The sequence below is a fragment of the Copadichromis virginalis genome, linkage group LG14, assembly GCF_057382275.1.
Source record: "Copadichromis virginalis isolate Kocher_CV1m ecotype Utaka linkage group LG14, C_Virginalis_male_GT1.1, whole genome shotgun sequence".
Taxonomy (NCBI): domain Eukaryota; kingdom Metazoa; phylum Chordata; class Actinopteri; order Cichliformes; family Cichlidae; genus Copadichromis; species Copadichromis virginalis.
This window is the reverse complement of record NC_140631.1, coordinates 6,655,748-6,677,012: the sequence shown is the minus strand read 5'-3', so window position 1 is coordinate 6,677,012 and position 21,265 is coordinate 6,655,748. Positions and strand designations below refer to the sequence as shown.

At 40.9% G+C, this 21,265-nt stretch overlaps 1 protein-coding gene and 1 long non-coding RNA gene across 3 annotated transcripts; one reads left to right on the top strand and one right to left on the bottom strand.

The window, feature by feature from the left end:
* Nucleotides 1-399: 399 nt before the first annotated feature.
* On the top strand, nt 400-1,755 carry LOC146693308 (gap junction gamma-1 protein-like). The gene has a single exon (XM_085478774.1). It carries the CDS (start codon nt 400-402, stop codon nt 1,753-1,755), a length of 1,356 nt encoding a protein of 451 aa, XP_085334900.1.
* A 14,343-nt stretch (nt 1,756-16,098) lies between these two features.
* On the bottom strand, nt 16,099-19,326 carry LOC146693307 (uncharacterized). Of its 2 annotated transcripts, none has more exons than XR_014923961.1 (4): nt 18,880-19,326; nt 18,000-18,157; nt 17,516-17,573; nt 16,099-16,574 (listed from the first exon to the last, which is right to left on the bottom strand). It is a non-coding gene; the product is annotated as an uncharacterized LOC146693307 (long non-coding RNA). The 2 variants fall into 2 exon arrangements; XR_014923962.1 differs by having other exon boundaries at nt 18,887-19,326.
* Between the last annotated feature and the right edge of the window lie 1,939 nt (nt 19,327-21,265).

The window sequence follows — 21,265 nt, the reverse complement described above, 5'->3', positions numbered from 1 at the left end:
AGTGTGCCATCACTCCCTAAACCATGTTTGATAGAAGTAGAAGTAATGATGTTCCTTTTTAGTTTAGGACATAGAAAAGACAGGGAGAAGGATTAAAAAGGGAGCAAAAGAGACAAACTGGAGCACAGGCCAGCAGGGGAATGGGGGCAGCCATACTCGGTTATGGTAGAAGCAGCGAATCCTGGAGGGAGTAAACCTTTAGTTTCTTATTTTGTCTCTGACTTCATTTGTTACCCTTGGCAGCTCGAAAAGAGATGACATAACCACCTCAGTGTTCAATAAATCAATGTAGATATTTGCCTTTTAAGTTTGCATGCATGACCCAAAGCTTTCTGTTCTCTCCACAGGGAGTAAGAGGATGGGTATGTTGCCTCTTGCTGTAGTTTCTCCACCACTACCATGAGCTGGAGTTTTCTGACTCACCTGCTGGAAGAAATCCACAACCATTTTACATTTGTGGGCAAGATCTGGCTCACTGCTCTCATTGTTTTCCGCATTGTGCTAACAGCCGTAGGAGGAGAGTCAATCTACCACGATGAACGAAGCAATTTTGTCTGCAACACAGCCCAGCCAGGCTGTGAGAACGTATGCTACGACGCCTTCGCTCCACTCTCACACGTCCGCTTCTGGGTCTTTCAAATTATCCTGGTGGCCACCCCTTCAGTTATGTACCTGGGCTACGCTGTCAACAAAATTGCTCAGGCAGAGGAGAAGGCAGAAAGTGGGGGAGTGAATGGATTTTCCCAGAAGAAACCCAAGAAGCACTATCTTGCAGGCAGAAAGCAGCACAGGGGCATTGAAGAGGCTGAGGATGACGACGAGGAAGACCCGATGATCTATGAAGTGGCAGAGGTGGAGAACGACGATTGTGAAGCAGAAAAGGGAGGCAGCTGTGATAGAAAAGTAAAAGCCAAAGTACGCCATGATGGGCGTCATCGTATCAAAGAGGATGGATTGATGCGCCTTTACATCTTCCAACTCCTGTTGCGCTCCTTGCTGGAGGTTGCTTTCCTCTATGGTCAGTACACCCTCTATGGCTGGTCCGTTCCTGCCATCTACGTATGCGAAGAGCAGCCCTGTCCTTATAAGGTGGACTGCTTTGTGTCGCGACCAACTGAGAAGACAATCTTTCTCCTCATCATGTACACAGTCTCCCTGCTCTGTCTAACACTCAATATATGGGAGATGCTTCACCTGGGCATAGGTACCATGTGTAAGATAATACACTCGACGAAGCTCCCCAATGAGGAGCTCTACGGGCTGGCAAGAGGACAAGGCCGTCTTAACAAGGTGAGATTGAGTGACCCATTTTCTTGGAATGCACCAGCGCCTCCACCTGGGTACAACATCGCCATCAAACCTCCTCTGGTAGGTAAAGGGAACCACAACCAACCACTACCCATCACTGATCTAACTAATGCCAAGCTGGCATGTCAGCAGAATCACGTGAACATTCCCCAAGAGGAGCGTCAACAGAACGGCATTAATGATGAAAACCAGTGCAGAGCTGGGAAGGGAAATGCACCCAGGGCTGTTCATAAGGACAGTGGTAGACCTCAGAAAATCCTGGAGGGTGATAATCAGACCTACATCCAGCTGCAGAGCCACACTAACAACCGCAGCACGCCCCACCGTGAACGTAAACACCAGCAGACCAACAGACATGCCTCCAGCAGGGCATATACAGACAGAGGTAGCAGCGGCACCAGCAGTAGCAGCAAATATGGAGTCAAAAAGGGTTCAGAGTGGATTTGAAACACGAATATCTAAAACAGCTTAGCTATTTAGCTCAGTTCAGTAAATAAGCTTTGTATAGCAAGAAAATAGAGCGCGGGAAAGTATCAGAAATAATATCTTGAATACCTTTTGCGCTAAGATTTTGGTACCCTGTTTCTGTTTACCTTGTTTAAGAGACTTTAATGCTGCAATTGAAAGTGCCTTACTTAAACCATCTAAAAGCAGCTTCATTCAAACTGAGCAACCCTTTATGTTACAGAATTTAAGTTTTTTTTCATTGCCATCCACAGTTAAAGATTTGAATAATTTTGCTCATGAATATTCAAAATTGTTCTTCAGTTTCTTTTTAGTGTAGATCGTTTTCCCACAAGCAACAAAAAGGCTCTTTTCACCTATGTACTGCAGCCCTAAACCGTATGAATCATTAGATATTGTCTTTAACATGCCAGTTCTCTCGTAAAAAATGCATGATGTTTAATTGTGAAAAATCAAGAATAGAGAAGTGAATATTCTGCTGAGTTCAGTTAATGAGTGATCATCCTGTTTCCTGCCTCCTGCACACTATAGTCAGGCAGTGCCCTCCTCACGACCACAGGGAGTTTGTCCGGTAGTCTAAATGCAGCTGACTGGAATGTCCTGCTGTCTGTTTTATGTAAGTTAAAACAACAATGTCCTGGTCTAATTCTGATGATTTTTTTAGAAGTTGTGTTTGAAAACAGCTGACAAAAAATAAGAGACAGTATGTTTCAGCTGTTAATTTCACCATATTTTCCTTTTGGTAATTTAAAAGCATTTCCACTTTTTTTTGAGAAAGAAAAGAGAAATTTTCATTATTGTTTCGAGAAGCAAGCTTAAAAAAAGTCATATATTATAGTACAGGTATTACCTTTTTTTAACATACTTTACTTTTTCAACCATTCATCCAGTAGTGTACATTAAAAAGAACGAGTGTATCAAGCTTTATATATGCTTCATTTGTTTCTTTCTTTTATCAATCTTTTACTTTGATTTCCATATTTTCAGTCTGAGGCCATTTGTTACTGTGTTTGGTTTTGTTAAAATATATTTTTTGGAACAAAAAGTTCATGTTTTGAATAAAGAGTTTCTATTTGTCTCATAATCTTTGTCTTGTTTTCAATGATTTGATTGTCAGTCTAGAATGAAAACTATATTATTAATTTAATGCTGAATATTTGAGCATGTGGGTAATTTGCACTGGTAGTCAGCTTAAGCTTGCATTGTCCTCTGCTGGGCACAAAGAGGGAATAATATAATAGTTCTATGTCTCTTTCAGTGGGATCCCTGTAGATAAAACTTACCAAAAATTTTCTGTGTCTATATTTTAAATCTGTCATATATTGGAAGTTTTATTGAAAGAAAAGCTCATCACTGAGAAATATAATATATTTTGTGGTGGAATATTTAGTTTATGGCTCCTTTAAACTAACATGGCAAGTAGAATTTAACATAGTCAAAAATGAATCTTGGGGATTTTCTCTGGAAATGTGTTTGATCAGTGATTGTAGTTTTCTGTAGTCATTGTGTTTGACCCGCTGATATGCTGATAATCAGTTGCAATACGTGTCAGATAAAGCATCAACTAAACAGCTAAGTTGCTTTTCATGAATTGTTATTGTTTGTTTTCTTGAATTTTATAAGTTATTTATCTCATTTTCCTTTTCAAAGGCCAAAATTGATAACCGGGGTGCTTTTGTGTTAGGATCAGGATACTGTACCAGTGACTGTAAGAACCTTACCATTAACTCATAATAGATTTCATATATATTAAAAGGTGTATTTGAAAATGAAAGCCAGGGCTCACATTTCAGACAACAGGTTATCAGAATCAGAATCAGAATACTTTATTGATCCCTGGGGGAACTTATTTAAGGAAAGTATTTAAGGTTATGTGGAGGGCAGCGTCAGGAGCAAACAGTCTTTTCTTTTTTTGACGTCAGAGCTAAATTAAAATGGGAAGGCGTTTCAACTTTTGATTTCACACTGTTTGAAAAGCACCTGAAGGCAGCGTCAGACCAGATGTTATGCCGTCTTCATGTCCACACGTCCTCCAGGTAGTGACAACAACAGCTTCGCCGGCTTGTTGACGAAGCGATAGCAGGTTTTTTTTTCCGCTTCTCTCCAGCACAGGAAATATTGGAAATAATTCCAGTGAATGTAAGAAATACATACCGTAACTAGTTCTTTAGGAAATACACTCAACAAAAATATAAACGCAACACCTTTGTTACTGCTCCCATTCCCCATCGGATGGACGTAGAGACCTAAAATGCATTCCAGATACACAATATAACCATCCCTCCCAAACAGTGGTCACAAATCAGTCCAAATGTGTGGTAGTGGGCACATCTGCCATATTGAGATAATCCATCCCACCTCACAGGTGTGCCACATCAGGATGCTGATCTGACACCATGAGTAGTGCACAGGTGTACCTCAGACTGCCCACAAAAAAAGGCCACCCTGGAATGTGCAGTTTTTTGCGCTATTGGGGGTCTGGGGACCCAGAACCGGTCAGTATCTGGTGTGACCACCATTTGCCTCATGCAGTGCAACACATCGTCGCATGGAGTCTATCAGATTGTCAATTGTGGCCTGTGGAATGTTGGTCCACTCCACTTCAATGGCTGTGCGAGGTTGTTGGATATTCGTGGGAACTGGTACACGCTGTCGTATACGCCGTTCAAGCACATCCCGAACATGCTCAATGGGTGACATGTCCGGTGAGTATGCTGGCCATGCAAGAACTGGGACATTCTCAGCTGCCATCTGCCCTAAACAATGTGAACCATGATTCATCCGTGAAGCGCACACCTCTCCAACGTGCCAGACGCCATCGAATGTGAGCATTTGCCCACACAAGTCTGTTACGGCGACGAGCTGGAGTCAGGTCAAGACCCCGATGAGGACGACGGGCATGCAGTTGAGCGTCCCTGAGACGGTTTCTGACAGTTTGTGCAGAAATTGTTTGGTTGTGCAAACCAATTGTTCCAGCAGCTGTCTGGGTGGCTGGTCTCAGACGATCTTGGAGGTGAACCTGCTGGATGTGGAGGTCCTGGGCTGGTGTGGTTACACGAGGTCTGCGGTTGTGAGGCCGGTTGGATGTGCTGCCATATTCTCTGAAACGCCTGTGGAGACGGCTTATGGTTGAGAAATGAACATTCAATGCACGGGCGACAGATCTGGTTGACATTCCTGCTGTCAGCATGCCAATTGCACGCTCCCTCATTGCTTGTGGCATCTGTGGCATTTTGCTGTGAGACAAAACTGCACATTCCAGGGTGGCCTTTTGTTGTGGGCAGTCTGAGGTACACCTGTGCACTACTCATGATGTCAGATCAGCATCCTGATGTGGCACACCTGTGAGGTGGGATGGATTATCTCAATATGGCAGATGTGCCCACTACCACACATTTGGACTGATTTGTGACCACTGTTTGGGAGGGATGATTATATTGTGTATCTGGAATGAATTTTAGGTCTCTACGTCCATCCCATGGGGAATGGGAGCAGTAACAAAGGTGTTGCGTTTATATTTTTGTTGAGTGTACATAAGTATTGGGTGAAAAACATTTGAATTTAGGATATGGATAGAATGACCCAACATTCCAAGTGCAGTAAAGACATGTTGGGTCTTTACTGCACTTTTAATTAATGAAAGACCAAGACAGACTTTTAATTCATTTGAAAGCCTGATGCTTAACATTGTCCACCCCAGCTGTGAAACTCAGAAACCAGTCTTACTTGTTATCATCTATCGTCCACCTGGGCCTTACACAGAGTTTCTGTCTGATTTCTCAGACTTTATATCTAATTTAGTTCTGAGCTCAGATAAAATAATTATTGTGGGTGATTTTAACATCCATGTAGATGCTAAAAATGACAGCCTCAACATGGCATTTAATCTGTTATTAGACTCAATTGGTTTCTCTCAAAATGTAAAAGAACCCACCCACCACTTTAATCACACTCTAGATCTTGTTTTAACATATGGCATAGAAACGGAACATTTAACAGTGTTTCCTGAAAACCCTCTGCTGTCTGATCATTTCCTGATAACATTTACTTTTACAATAATTGATTACACAGCGGTGAAGAGTAGACTTTATCAAAGTAGATGTCTTTCTGAAAGCACTGTAACTAAGTTTAAGAATATAATCCACCCACTGTTATCATCTTCAATGCCCTGTACCAACACAGAGCAGAGTAGCTATCTGAACGCTACCCCAACAGAGGTCGATTATCTTGTTAATAATTTCACCTCCTCACTACGTACGACTCTGGATACTGTAGCTCCTGTGAAAACTAAGGCCTCAAATCAGAAGTACCTGACTCCGTGGTATAATTCTGAAACACGTACCCTAAAGCAGATGACTCGTAATCTGGAGAGGAAATGGCGTGTCACAAATCTAGAGGATCATCATTTAGCCTGGAGAAATAGTTTGCTGCTTTATAAGAAAGCCCTCCGCAAAGCCAGAACATCTTACTATTCATCACTGATTGAAGAAAATAAGAACAACCCTAGGTTTCTCTTCAGCACTGTAGCCAGGCTGACAAAAAGTCAGAGCTCTTTTGAGCCAACCATCCCTTTAACGTTAACTAGTAATGACTTCATGAACTTCTTCACAAATAAAATTTTTATCATTAGAGAAAAAATTACCAATAATCATCCCACAGATGTAATATTATCTACAGCTACTCTTAGTACCATTGATATTAAGTTAGACTCTTTTTCTCCAATTGATCTTTCTGAGTTAACTTCAATAATTACTTCCTCCAAACCATCAACGTGTCTTTTAGACCCCATTCCTACAAAACTGCTCAAAGAAGTCCTGCCATTAATTAATTCTTCGATCTTAAATATGATCAACCTATCTCTAATAATCGGCTATGTACCACAGGCCTTCAAGCTGGCTGTAGTTAAACCTTTACTCAAAAAGCCATCTCTAGACCCAGCAGTCTTAGCTAATTATAGGCCAATCTCCAACCTTCCTTTCATATCAAAAATCCTTGAAAGAGTAGTTGTCAAACAGCTAACAGATCATCTGCAGAGGAATGGTTTATTTGAAGAGTTTCAGTCAGGTTTCAGAGCTCAGCACAGCACAGAAACAGCTTTAGTGAAGGTTACAAATGATCTTCTTATGGCCTCTGACAGTGGACTCATCTCTGTGCTTGTCCTGCTAGACCTCAGTGCAGCGTTCGATACTGTTGATCATAATATCCTATTAGAGCGATTAGAACATGCTGTAGGTATTACAGGTACTGCACTGCAGTGGTTTGTATCATATCTATCTAATAGACTCCAATTCGTGCATGTAAATGGAGAGTCCTCTTCACACACTGAGGTTAATTATGGAGTTCCACAGGGTTCAGTGCTAGGACCAATTCTGTTTACATTATACATGCTTCCCTTAGGCAGCATCATTAGAAGACATAGCATACATTTTCACTGCTATGCAGATGACACCCAGCTCTATCTGTCCATGAAGCCAGATAACACACACCAATTAGTTAAACTGCAGGAATGTCTTAAAGACATAAAGACCTGGATGGCCGCTAACTTTCTGCTTCTTAATTCAGATAAAACTGAGGTTATTGTACTCGGCCCTGAAAATCTTAGAAATATGGTATCTAATCAGATTCTTACTCTGGATGGCATTACCTTGGCCTCCAGTAACGCTGTGAGGAACCTTGGAGTCATTTTTGACCAGGACATGTCCTTCAACGCACATATTAAACAAATATGTAAGACTGCTTTCTTCCATTTGCGCAACATCTCTAAAATTAGAAATATCCTGTCTCAGAGTGACGCTGAAAAACTAGTTCATGCATTTATTACTTCCAGGCTGGACTACTGTAATTCATTATTATCAGGATGTCCAAAAAACTCACTGAAAAGCCTTCAGCTAATCCAAAATGCTGCAGCAAGAGTCCTGACAGGGACTAGAAAGAGAGAGCATATTTCTCCTGTTTTGGCTTCCCTTCATTGGCTTCCTGTTAAATCCAGAATTGAATTCAAAATCCTGCTCCTCACATACAAGGTCTTAAATAATCAGGCCCCATCTTATCTTAATGACCTTGTAGTACCATATCACCCTATTAGAGCGCTCCGCTCTCGCTCTGCAGGCCTACTTGTTGTTCCTAGAGTATTTAAAAGTAGAATGGGAGGGAGAGCCTTCAGTTTTCAGGCCCCTCTTCTGTGGAACCAGCTTCCAGTTTGGATTCGGGAGACAGACACTATCTCTACTTTTAAGATTAGGCTTAAAACTTTCCTTTTTTCTAAAGCATATAGTTAGGGCTGGACCAGGTGACCCTGAATCCTCCCTTTGTTATGCTGCAATAGATGTAGGCTGCCGGGGGATTCCCATGATGCATTGAGTTTTTCCTTTCCAGTCACCTTTCTCACTCACTATGTATTAATAGACCTCTCTGCATTGAATCATATCTGTTATTAACCTCTGTCTCTCTTCCACAGCATGTCTTTATCCTGTCTTCCTTCTCTCACCCCAACCGGTCGCAGCAGATGGCCGCCCCTCCCTGAGCCTGGTTCTGCCGGAGGTTTCTTCCTGTTAAAAGGGAGTTTTTCCTTCCCACTGTCGCCAAAGTGCTTGCTCATAGGGGGTCATATGATTGTTGGGTTTTTCTCTGTATCTATGAAGCGCCTTGAGGCGACTTTTGTTGTGATTTGGCGCTATATAAATAAAATTGAATTGAATTGAATTGAATGATCACAACACACCAAAATCATGTTGGATATGACCCAACAACAGGGTCTTGTATTGAGAAATTGGGTTCAATGATGAGATGTTGGGTTAAACGCAAAATCTCAATTTGAGACCCAACATTTCTTTACAAATCTCTTATTCTCATGGTCTATAAGATCTGTATTGTGATGGTGGGTCACAGGGCTTGACTATATGGAGATGCTGGTTCACACCTAAATGTCAGTATTGAACCTGATATCTCCATTTAACTCCCTTGTGTGTATGGACAAAACCTTTTATTCATTTTTATATAATAAGCCATGCAGCATATGGTCACCTGCTCATCACGCTGAGCTAAACCAGTTTCTAAAAGGACAAAAGTCATTGGTAAGGAAACATGATCAGGTCCATAAATTGAAAGGGTTAATGTTGAGTTAGTTATTACGTATTCCCTCATTTGTCAAGCGTGCAAATAAACCCAGTGGCTGATGGGCGAGGTTAATTTTTGACAAGTGAGAAGAATTATGAACTGTGGGAGACAAAATTTTGGGTACATCTTAGACTACAAGGTCTAAAAGCCACAATATTGGAGAGTGATGACGAAGATGAAGATGATAAAGATAAGAAGGCCCAGGCCTACGCAGAGTTAATACAGTTCCTGGGTGATAAGAGTTTATCGCTTTTGATGAGAGAAGCTGCCAACGATGGACGCGGGGTGCTGAAAATATTAAGAGACTAAAGGTAAACAAAGGGACGACCTTTTGATTTTAACAAAATAAAAGTATTCCCGGAAATTCAGAGAATACGCGCTTTTTTACGGTGGAGGAACACCAAAGTAATTGCTTACGGAGCTTGCTTCTTCGACATCTTTAAGAGTTCTGAACAAATGTCTGTCCTCCTCCACAATATCTAATGTATGCAAACAAGTGTTCCAACTTCTTATCTGGTACGAGTCTTTTATTTTGACAGCAAATGTGCACCTGCGGACCATTTATGTGCAGCCCTGTTTATAGTTTCCTGTGCATTTCAAACATTGTCCTTTCTGATTGTTTTTTTTTTTTTTTTTAATATTTAAAGTAGCATGGCTGCTATGAGGCCAGCTAGGATCCCTGTGGACCTTGCCCTACAAATGATCCAGGACGGATGGGATGAAGAGCCCATTGGAGGCATTGACTCAGAATCTGACATGTAAGATACAGAGGACCCAGACTATATAGAGTAGCCACAGACTGGGGGAAAGAGTGGAATAATTTAACCAAACATAAGCTTGTGGCCTTCATTTGATTGACCATTCTTGCAGGAAGTGAGAAGAACTGGGATGTACCAGTTGGTGTGTTTTTTTGGGCGTCCTCTGCATAACCCATTGTACAAGGCCACTATGTCAATTCAAAGATTTAAAGATATTCAATATTTCTTTCACTTTGATGACAGGACCAGAGCCTACAGTCTGAAAACAAACCACATGGCAGCTTTCCGCTACATATGGGGCCTGTTCCTGGTCAACTGCAGGCAGAAATTCATCCTCAGTGATTGTGTTACAGTGGATGAACAACTTGTGCCTTTCAGAGGGAAGACCCAGCTTCTGCAGTATATGGAGAGCAAGCATACAAAAGTGATACAAGTGATACAAAAACTGCAATTTCTTAAAATTAATGAAAAAATAAATAAAAATGCAAAGGGCCTCATGTCACAAACATGTTTTATGAGGAATACCTCAAATATGAAAATATTGCAACTCTTCATTTTAAAGATTTTGAAGAATAACATCCAAGTTTATAGCAAAATGCATTGTTTCTATTTGTGGTCTATTTTTGACGCCACTCGTGGAAGAGTGTAGGTATTGTTAGGTTGTGCATCTAAGGGTTAAATCCACTAAGTCTATCTTTGCAGTGCATTATGGGTCCTCAAGTAGCACCCTTTTTTCTCTCATAACTTGTGTTCTCTGCCTCCTACACCCAACATTTCCCCAAAGGTCTCTTCCAGATCTTCGAGGGTACTGGTGGTTCATGGCATCTGTTATCCTAATATGAAGCCAAACATCTCTGTACAGAACTGACTTATGAATATAAGGGGTAATGTAGTTGAATGTTTGTTGAAGCAAACAACTTAGTACAACCAATAGCTCAGAAAGATTTGAAGAAATAAAAAATGTTGGGTCAAATGAGAACACCCAACATTCCATTATTGTGCTTGGAATGACCAAGCATCTTAATACGAAGATTTATTTTTGACCCAATGCTTACATAGAAGGCCATATTTCTTGAAGTACTAGTTACCTGCTCCAGATACCAATGATTATGAACAAAAATACAGAAATTAAAGTTTTGTTAAATCTGTTTTTTATATTTTGCTATGTACTCTTCATAAACACAAGTCCATAGATCTTCTTTATTTTTTAAATTCTTTGTCTCTGTTTCATTCATCCAGTCGCAATTGTTAAGGTTACATGTCTTGAGTTCAGTCTCAGTGTTTTTAAGTCCTGAACACTAAGTACTTATACAGAGAAAGTTTTTAGCATGATTTTACCTTAAGTGGTGTATGTCTTGATGCATGCTCAAAAATTCAGGTAAGTAAATCCCCGAAACTTGATTCTGTCCATCTGGATGTAGTGTATTCAGTGTGAGAAACATTTCATCACTCATCCAGGTGACTTCTTCAGTCTCAACTGACTGCAGGTTTCCCCAACCTTATAAACAGTACATTTGCATATTGACTGAAACTAGGACCAATGAAGGAACAATGGGATGGGAGCTCAGTTCCTTGAAACCATGATCTCGTACAATGTTACATCTCTCTTCAGTTGCATCTCCGTCACGGAAGCATTGGAGGTAGTTCATAAGAGATTACAGAAGGACCCCAACCTCAGCAACAGGACCACTCTCAGCATCGTCCAAGTGTGCTTGCTTTCAGAACTTTGTCTTAATTCTACCTGTTTCACATTCACATACAGGCAGAAACATGAGTGTGCCATGGGTTACCCAGTTTAATCCATCATAGCCAATTTGTACATGGAGGAAGTGGGCTTTCCTATCCTACCCTGGAACACCACCAAGTCATTGGTGGATGACACCTGGGTGAAAATTAAATCTCAGGACGTACCACAATTCACGGATTACATTAACTCGATGGACCAACACATCAAATTCACCAGGGAGGATATAAGAGTGGCAGGTTAACCTTCTCATACTGTGAAATTTCCATCAGTAATGGGGGACAATTAAAAACTGATGTGTACCGTAAACCTACGCATACGCATCAGTATTTAAGGTTTGACTCTCATTATCCACTGGATCATAAACTGGGTGTCATCAGGATGCTTCAACATAGTGCGGATACTATCCTCACAGACACAGAGGCCAGGTCCCCCAACACAAACAGCGTAATATAGTGTACACTGTTAAGTGCATGGAGGATTGCCAGGATTTATAAATCAGGGAAACCAAATGACATCTGGCAAAGCAGATGGCACAACAAAGTAGAGCAGGGGTGGCCAACCAGTCAGAGACCAAGAGCCACTTTTTTTTTACTGTGTTACCGCAAAGAGCCACATCATACGCATGGGCACACATGAACATCACCCATCCTTTCCCCCCCCTCTCTCTCTCTCTCTCTCTCTCTCTCTCTCTCTCTCTCACACTCACACACACACACACACAAAATACACACATCTCTGCTCAGCCAGATTCATTGTAAATGTCACACACCAACATGATAATGACAGAAATGGACTCCTACAGTACTAAAACCACAGGCCAGTCATTTTCAACAATGAACATTGTGTCCACTGTCTCACACACACAAACTCTCAGTTCAACCAAGTCCACAAACAAAAATATAATAATCTACAATAGCATTTACTTTTACAATGCATGTTGTTTAGTGGGACTTCTGGCATTCCTTGCCTTGAACAATCCTCTTTAAATCTGGCTTGTATTCCGTTGTTGTCACTCGAAGCAATTCTTTCACATGTGTGTCAGTCAGAACAGATCGATGCTTTGATTTGACATGTTTTAGGGTAGAAAACACAGACTCGCAGACGTATGTTGACCCAAACATTGACAGTATCTTAAGCGCAGCCCGTTTGACATTGGGGTATTTTTCCATTGGCACACTTTTCCAGAACTAAATGGTCCCTTCCCTTAAAGCAGGTTTCAATTGGTCCTCCTCACAAAGATCGATCATCTCCAACTCAGCCGCAGCTTCATCTGTGACTAGCGGGACTTACAAACAGCCGGTCTCTGCATTAAATGGGTCGACGAGGAACGTAATCTGTGGCCTTTTCAATTGTAGATCATGGAACCGGGTCACGAAGCTTTCGTGCAAGTTTTCAATCACCGTTGCATATCTGGCTCTTTGCTTACTCAGGGCAGCGCTGGCGACTTGCCCGCTGGCTTTTAGCAGAGTGGGAAAATGCGTTAAATCTCCCTTTTGAATATGTGTCTTGAACAGCTTCAGTTTGTTGACAAACGCAAACACACTTTGCACCATGTCAGGCAGCATTTTTAACTTACCCTGCAGGGTCAGGTTCAGTCTGTCCAAGTGACACAGCATGTCGACCAAAAGGCCAGATCCATAATCCACTTGAGGTCCGAGAGCTCGGGATAGTCCTTGTCCTTCTTTTCCATAAACAGTTTCATGGCATCCAAAAGCTCAAAGAAGCGAGAGAGTACCTGGCCTTTTGAGAGCCACCTCACAGTGCAGTGCAGCGGCAGGTCACCTGGAAGCCCTTGGTCCAGCTCAGTGATGAGATTCTTGAATTGCCTGTGGTTAAGCGCATGTGTGCGGATATAGTTGACGATTTCCATCACAGGCTTCATGACGTGATCTAAATTCAATGATTTAGACACGAGTTGCTCCATGTGGATGATGCAGTGGAAATTCCAAAAGTCAGGAATAGTTTGGTCAGCTTTGCACAGCCCCACAAGCCCGTTCACAGATCCCATCATGGCTGGTGCTCCATCCGTGGCTATTGCAGTTAATTTCGTTATGGGCAGATTTGCTTTTTCAAATGCAGCCATCATGGTTTCTTTCACATCTATGCCATGGGTTCTGTCTTTTAATGGCACAATATCCAGGAGTTCTTCTTTGATCACACAATCGTTGGACACAGACCGTGCAAATATTGCCAACTGAGGCTTGTCTTGTATATCACAACTCTCATCCAATGCGACACTAAAATACTCACATGCTTGAAGGTCAGAGTGCAACTGTGATTCAATAGCCGTGTTAATGTCCGATATTCTGTGTTCAACAGTGTGGTGGGACAGTTGGACGTCTGATACCATGCGTTTTAATTTGTCATTTTCAGGAGACAAGATTTCAACAACATCACTGAGGCATTTTTTAATGAACTCCCCTTCATTGTATGGCTTTTTAGCCCGTGCAATGTTCCAAGCCAGCTGATAGGATGCGAGCGTTATGGTCTCTGACCGCTTCGTAAATTTTTGGAAAAACTGTATCTGCCTTTCTGCCTGACTTTTCAAAGTGGCCAACTCGTGCTTGCAAAGTTCAGTCCCTTTTGTAAATTCCTGGTCGATGTTAGCATGGAGTGAGCTGAAGTGGCGCTGAAGATTTGAAGCTTTGAAATGCGCTAATGACGTCTGACATATAAGGCAGAATGGCTTACCATTGCGTTCAACAAAAAAATATAAACTCTCCCACTCTGTTAAAAACGTCCTGTGTTCATCTTCATATTTTCTTTTTGCTGTGCATTTTTTTCCTGCCATTTTAAGGGCGAACTTGCTCCTACTGGGAAACTTTGCGGTATTTTCATCTCACACACATGTGCATTTGATGAAAACACCGTATTGAACTCAAGCGAAGCGAACGCGCACATTTTAAAACAACAACATTAAAAAAAAAAAAACCCACAAACGCAAACTTTGATATGAACGTAAGAGCCGCATGAAACCAGGCAAAGAGCCGCGTGCGGCTCGAGAGCCGCGGGTTGGCCATCCCTGAAGTAGAGCTACCTCGTCAGGCCAGTCTATTTACAACTACAGTCCAATGGGCACTTTTTCAATGATGGGGATGTACACATCCTGGACAGGGACGATGTGATGTTCGACCCGCATAAGAAGCACATTTTATGAGACCACCTTCGTGAGTATATAAAGAATAAGCACCCAATATCTACTTTTGGGACCCTTCATTGCAGACAATAATACCTGCTCCATTCAAACATCTACCACATTTGCTGAACCAGTTCCCTTCAAAGTCCACTTCAAGTTCCTTCTGGATGACTGTCCCACACAGACACAGACCATTTTCATCTAACAAAAGAGGAAATGAACTAAACTTGACCACAAAGACGAGGGTGTTGAATAACACCACTTTCTCTGTATAAAGCAAAGGGGAGACCCAACAACTACCCTTTGGACTCCTTAATTTAAAACAAACAAACACAACAAAGAAGAAACTAAAAACAAGGCACTCAAATTGGAAACATATAATTTCAACATCAAGAGGAAATGTATTTGGGCCCCACCATTTTGGAGAGAGCAAGCAAGTACAACTGTCTGGAACTTCCCAATAATAAGGATATTCTACAAGACCACCTTCTCTGTATATAAGGAGTATAAGGAGTAAGTAAGATTTAAAAGCTTCATTGTGTGGGATTATAATATTATTTTATGCCATGTTAGACCCCTAATTAAAGATTGTGAATTATTATGTAGTTTTAGTTTGCATTATTCTCCTGAATTAGAAGCTGATAACTATTGCATTTGTTAAACTGATTTGCATTACATTAGACTGCTGATTTATTGTGAATGAATGATATTGTCTTATGATGCATTATACTGCTGAGTTATAACAAATACTGTTCGCAGAAAGTCATCGCCTTATTTATCTGATTAGAAGAGAACAGAACATACTGGAGAGGTTTTCTGCCCCATCTCAGCAGGAGCAGATAAACAGGGAGCCAAGGTCGTAGCTTAGGTGCTGTTGGAGCCAAGTCCAGGCCAATATTTCACTCAGTTACATCATGCCATATTTAAGTATTTGTCATGATCTTTAAGTTTTTATTATAATCTTGATCATTTTATGTTATGATGTAATATGCTGTGCTACATAAATTAATCCTGCTAAGATTTTATCCTATTAGTCTGTTGTTGTTGTAAAGTGTTGGTAGATGTCGTAAAGGGGTGTGTATTTGGCCCGCATGCGGAGGGGTGTGGGTAAAAAAGGTTAGGTAAGCAAGCAGGTCCACAGCAAGTCCACAGCAACCACCATAGCAACCGCCTAGCATGACCTTAAAAACATATTCTGTCTTCATAACTATCAAAAACATGAAATGATTTGCAAAGTGTGAAAGTGTTACAGCTGCAGAGAGCTATGGCGGTATCTTTGGAAGCTGTTTACAGCTAATAATATACGATGTAACCATGGAGACAGTCAGTCACGTGAGCTAGCGGTGCATGTTTACTACAGTGAATAAGGTGATTGCGTGCACAGCGTCCACACGCTGCAGGGGGTAAAGACATTACTTCAATATTGTTTTATATTGATATATATTTGCCTTCTGTTGACCATCACCTCAGGTTCACCATTACAGTTTCAGCATACAGATGCAAACTGTCTAAATATCAACACATTCAAAAACTCATGTCTCAGAAATAAGCACAGCTGTTCATGTTTGTCATTAGAGTTTTATTTGTAAGAAAATTATGAACTTCATATTGTGCATCAAATAAAAGAACATTTCACAACTCTGAGTCAACAGAAACAGGAAGCAGAAATGTCTCTAATGTAGACGTGTACAGTGTAGTGTAAGCATTAAAAGATCATAAAGGAAACACTAACATTTATGTGAAACTAATTGTAATAAAAATGAGCAGGTGCTTTATAGATGTAAAAGAAAGAATCTGAAAACAACACTTTTTTGGTCTAAGTGATCAAAGTAGAAAACAGAACTGATGTTCAAGGACAAACCACAGCTGCACTAATATTACACATCTCCATTGTTGTGGTGAACAGACATGTTGCTTTTAAAACCACATGCAGTGTGTGACCGTGACTGTTCACTGAGACCATGAACGCCACTTCGCTGAAGCCTTCGCCTTCTTCTTCTTCTTCTAAATTGGAAGCAGAAGGAGCACGAGCTGCTTTGATCTACTGAAAGGAAAAAGCAGAACATCTGAGCTGAAACCAGTCAGCTGAAATCATTAAGATAGAAACAATCGTTCAATGCAGTGTCTCGGGTGGCTTAGCCTGTTACAACTGTTGATACAAGCTAAATACGGTTAACACACAGTGTCAGGGAGCTCCAGTGTGGGAACTAGTGGCTTTAGGTTTGTAGTCATTTAACTTTCATCCATCCATTCATTTAATTCAGGAGGAAGAAATGTCAGGTTGGTGCAGGCTGGTTACATGCATTTGGTCCCATGCTGTCTTTAACTAAATGACTTGGTTCACTTTATGGCTGGGCTGTATGTGGGGTTATATCATGTTATTTGGGCAGGAGTTCCTGTCCTCTGTTAGACTTAGAAAGTTTCTCCATAAGTAGAGTTTCTAACTCTTCTAGCACATCTGTGGCTGACAGCTTTTTGGTGGCTCTTTTTACCCCACACTGGTTGTGAGTGTGTAAATAGCCCCACTAGTTCTTTTGGGTTGCAGTTAACTGGGGAGGAGGGGTAGGTCTGCCATGACTAGAAGAATAACAATTATCTGGGATACATAAATTTCATAATGCATGCATATATCTCTATAAACCTGCCTGAGGGCTGTCATTTTTACATTCAGTTATTTCTTTGTTGAATCTAAATAATGAATGTGTTACAGTTAAAGTGAAACACTGGTCAGTGTAAATGGCTCATTGGGACACAGAAACCTTTAAATTAAACCTGATATCTAGTGTCAAACAATATCAAAGCTGTAAAAGCTGTTTACAGTCAGAATTTATAAAACTATGATTGTAAATAAATTCAAACAAGTGAGCTTTTCTCTTTGTGCTGAATATCAACACTGTGGTTTCTTAGACTGTAAGCTTTACTTCAGCGCAACCAGTTGTAGAAGCTGCCACTCCAAAATGTCTTTTGATAACAAGAAAAAAATACCTTTTCAGTCCACGGCCTGAAGTTCTTCTCCGACATCTTCTGCAATCGGCTTTGTCTGCTGGTTTGAAGACAATAAACCACAAAAAAGATGATTTAGTCGCTTTGTCTGCATCATGCAGCTCGAATGTGTCGTGTAACGATGTTGAATAGCCGTCGTTATCCCTCTGCTGCGTCAGTAGGATTGTACTGTACAGCATCTCATTGATATGTGAGGAATGCTAATGTAACACGATAACAGACTTACATCATTAAAACATAAAGGGCAGGAGATATTTAGATATTTTTATATTTATATTACATTTTATAGCTGACGGATATTACTAAATAGACAGAATTTACTAAATAGCTGGATGAACATGAAAAATATGTCTATAATAACAAATGACCATGAGAGCCAGTAGAATTAATTCAACTGGACACTCGAAAGACGTCCTTAAATGCTCTTTAAGTGGCAGAACAGACGAACAAACAGTTAATTGCTTACTTGAGAAGAAATCTGCTCAGCTACTTTGAAAACAGCTTCTAACTGGTTCCTCCTTTAACAGGATGGCTGCTCAGGGGTAAGGCCATCATGCAGTCCAGCAACCTTTATGGTTCTGCTTTGATTCACCAGGAACTATTAGGGAAACCTTCCAGCGCCTCCTGTGAAAGACACAGGCATAAACACACAAACATTTATTAACATGTTCCACAGTCTTCCAGTTTGATTTTCTCATCCTGTGGACAACAATGTACATGGATGCAGGTTTATTGTTAACTTTTGTAAGGTTTATTTAGTGAACATATCCAGCTGCAGCTCCACTGTGATCCTGAACTGGATAAGCACTTAAGAAATGTGTCAGTAAATGGACAAACATCAACTTACTATATTTATCCAAACAGACGGGACCAATAATGCTTCACTGAGTCAGAGACTTTAATGTCTCTTCTATGTAAGAATGTCTCGTGCTGATATACCTGCAAACTTGACAACAAAGGTTTTTCAGACTGCATGTAGCTGTCCTCTATGTCAGCTAACACATTTACATTTATGTCACACTTATTTCTGCTTTCCCATTTTATAATTATTACTTACATTTTGATTAGATACCTTGAGTTTGTAAATGATCAGATTACATAATTGGAATACAATGTATCCAATTCAGGGCTGCGGGAGGATGAAGCCTATCCCAGCTGATACAGGACAGAGACAGGCTGCCAGTTTATCGCAGGGCTAACACAATATGTGTAACAGAAAATCCACTTAAATGTTTGATATTTCTTATAATAATCATAATTATGACTATTATTTAAAGGTTTCTTCATGAATACATTTTGATTTTTTATAACCTCTAAAATATAAACCTGAGCTGTTAAATTCTGACCTCTGACCTCACTGCAGCTCCCTCTTGGAAGTACGTCTGCTTCTTGTCTACCCCCAGTGTTGACTGCCTGCCCTTGATATCACGTACTGTACCTGAGGAACAAAAAAGGACAAACACTTGCCTTCATTTAAGAAGTACATTCATACAGAGGTAATCTATGGAAACACACTAGTTCAACCTTTGGGAGGAATCAGTTCCTGTGAAACATTTCTGTAAATGAACATCATGTGGAGAATGAATGAAATGAGTTCTTCAGGTGACTCAGCAGTCCCACACTGACAAATGAAATCTAGTTAAACTATTAAGCATATTTGCTCTTCTGAAATCTGTGTTAAACAACAACAAACATAAATTAGTAACAAAAATACAGCTGAGTAGAGGCTTTACAAACCACCAGCAGCCATAATGCTAAATTTTAATCTTCAAATGTTTCTGAGCAGTCTTCAACCTGCTTTTAACACATTAAAGTCCCACAGTCAATGCAGCCTGACTCAATCCTAAATGTTCAGCACACAGAGACACAGAGGTGCCGTTTAAAGTTTAGTGATAACCTGAGTCACTGATCATTTGCAGTATTACAGAGTCTGGCAGTCTTTGCATGGTGTCCACGTCACTGTAAGTTTCTAGCTGACTCTCAGGTGTGACAGGTGTGCCAGCAGGAAAGAGTAATAATAACCTGCATCCTGAGGTTTGTCATGCAGGATTAAAGGAGCCAGGCTTTGTTCACACAGCTAGGATTGTATTTTACACTGACCCTGGGTCAGTATAAGTATCATACAGTTTAAACGAAGCACTGAAACTTGCACATATTTATTACAGATGCACTGAAGCTAATCGAGATATTTGCTGTCAATCTGTGGCTGCGATTAAACACTTTACTGGAAACTTTATTAACCAGTAACTTCATCAGTCATGACAGAAGCTAATATTTCTGTGCTAACATCGTTTAACAGTAACAGCTTTCCTCCAATATAAGCTAACGTTTACACCGTAACTTTAAGCTAGCACCATAAAGACGGTAAAACACGTAATAATATCTACAAATGCATCTTAAAGCTGTTATATTAGCACTCGGTGTATTACTAACATAACCACATTAACATTACTGACACTCGCTGACTTTTAATAGTCATTCTATAAATGCTGTCCGTTTAAATGGTCTTACCTGTACACACTGCATATCCACCGGATTCCAGCCAGAGTGGATTCTGGAGTCTCCCACGCTCCTGTTAGTGATCCTCCATCTGGATGGATGAGAACAACCTTCTGAACAATCTAGCAGGACATGGCCGATATCTATGGGACAGATTTGTGCTAATAACGTCCATTGTTTGGACTGATAACAGCCAAAGCGGGTGAATAAAGTCACCCAGTAGCTAGCTGTGCCATTACCCAGCATACATCACTCCCTCCATAAATGCAATAAACCATACAAAAGTATCGTTCTACCTGTTTCTCAGGTAGTTGTTTACATTATATAATTTATTGTGTTCAGTATACGTCACTACAATGTGATTTCGGAAATATATAAATATACGGACAAAAGGCTCTTCCGCGGCAATCTCTTCAATCGGAGGACCCTTCACGTCAGTTGCTGACGCGAGGGGGGTACCCTGCGCGTCCATAAGTGCAGCAGAGGGAGCCTGACCATGCGTCACACGTTTGACGAGTTGGGAGTGAGAACGTGTTGCATTATCCCAAATCAAATGTTATTGCCCTCAGTCCTCGTCCTCCTCAGATAATACAAATCCTTCTACAAAATTCACAAATGGTCTCCACACCTTCTCAAAAACATCCAATTTCCTTTTCAGTATACATGTAGGGCAGGGATAGCTCAGTAGGTAGAGTGGTGGCCCCATGATCGGAAGGTCGGGGGTTTGATTCCCCTGAACAGCTACCCTGAGGTACCCCTGAGCAAGGTACCGTCCCTACACACTGCTCCCCGGGCGCCCAGTGGCTGCCCACTGCTTCACTGAGTGAATGGGTTAAATGCAGAGAGGGATTTCCCCCACGGGGACCAATAAAGTACACTTTCTTTCTTATGTTATCCGCTCCAATGGCAAAGCCACCATCATTTGTTTTATCCACTGAGTGATACTTGGTTCCCTTGTTCTTTTCCATTTTAGTGCGATTAATCTTTTTGCTTGTAACAAACCCATATCTATAAACATTCTGTCACTTTTTGTGTACCTCATGTTTTCTGGGTACAATCCCAGAATAAGGAAGCCAGGATCCAAAACAATCTCTTTGGATAATATTTGTTTCATAGTTTGTGTTACTGCAACCCAAAAAGAGCCTATCTTCCTGCAATCCCAAATACAATGCCAAAAAGTTACCTTTATCTTCATTACATTTATTACAAGTGTCTGGAATATTAGAGTTGTAC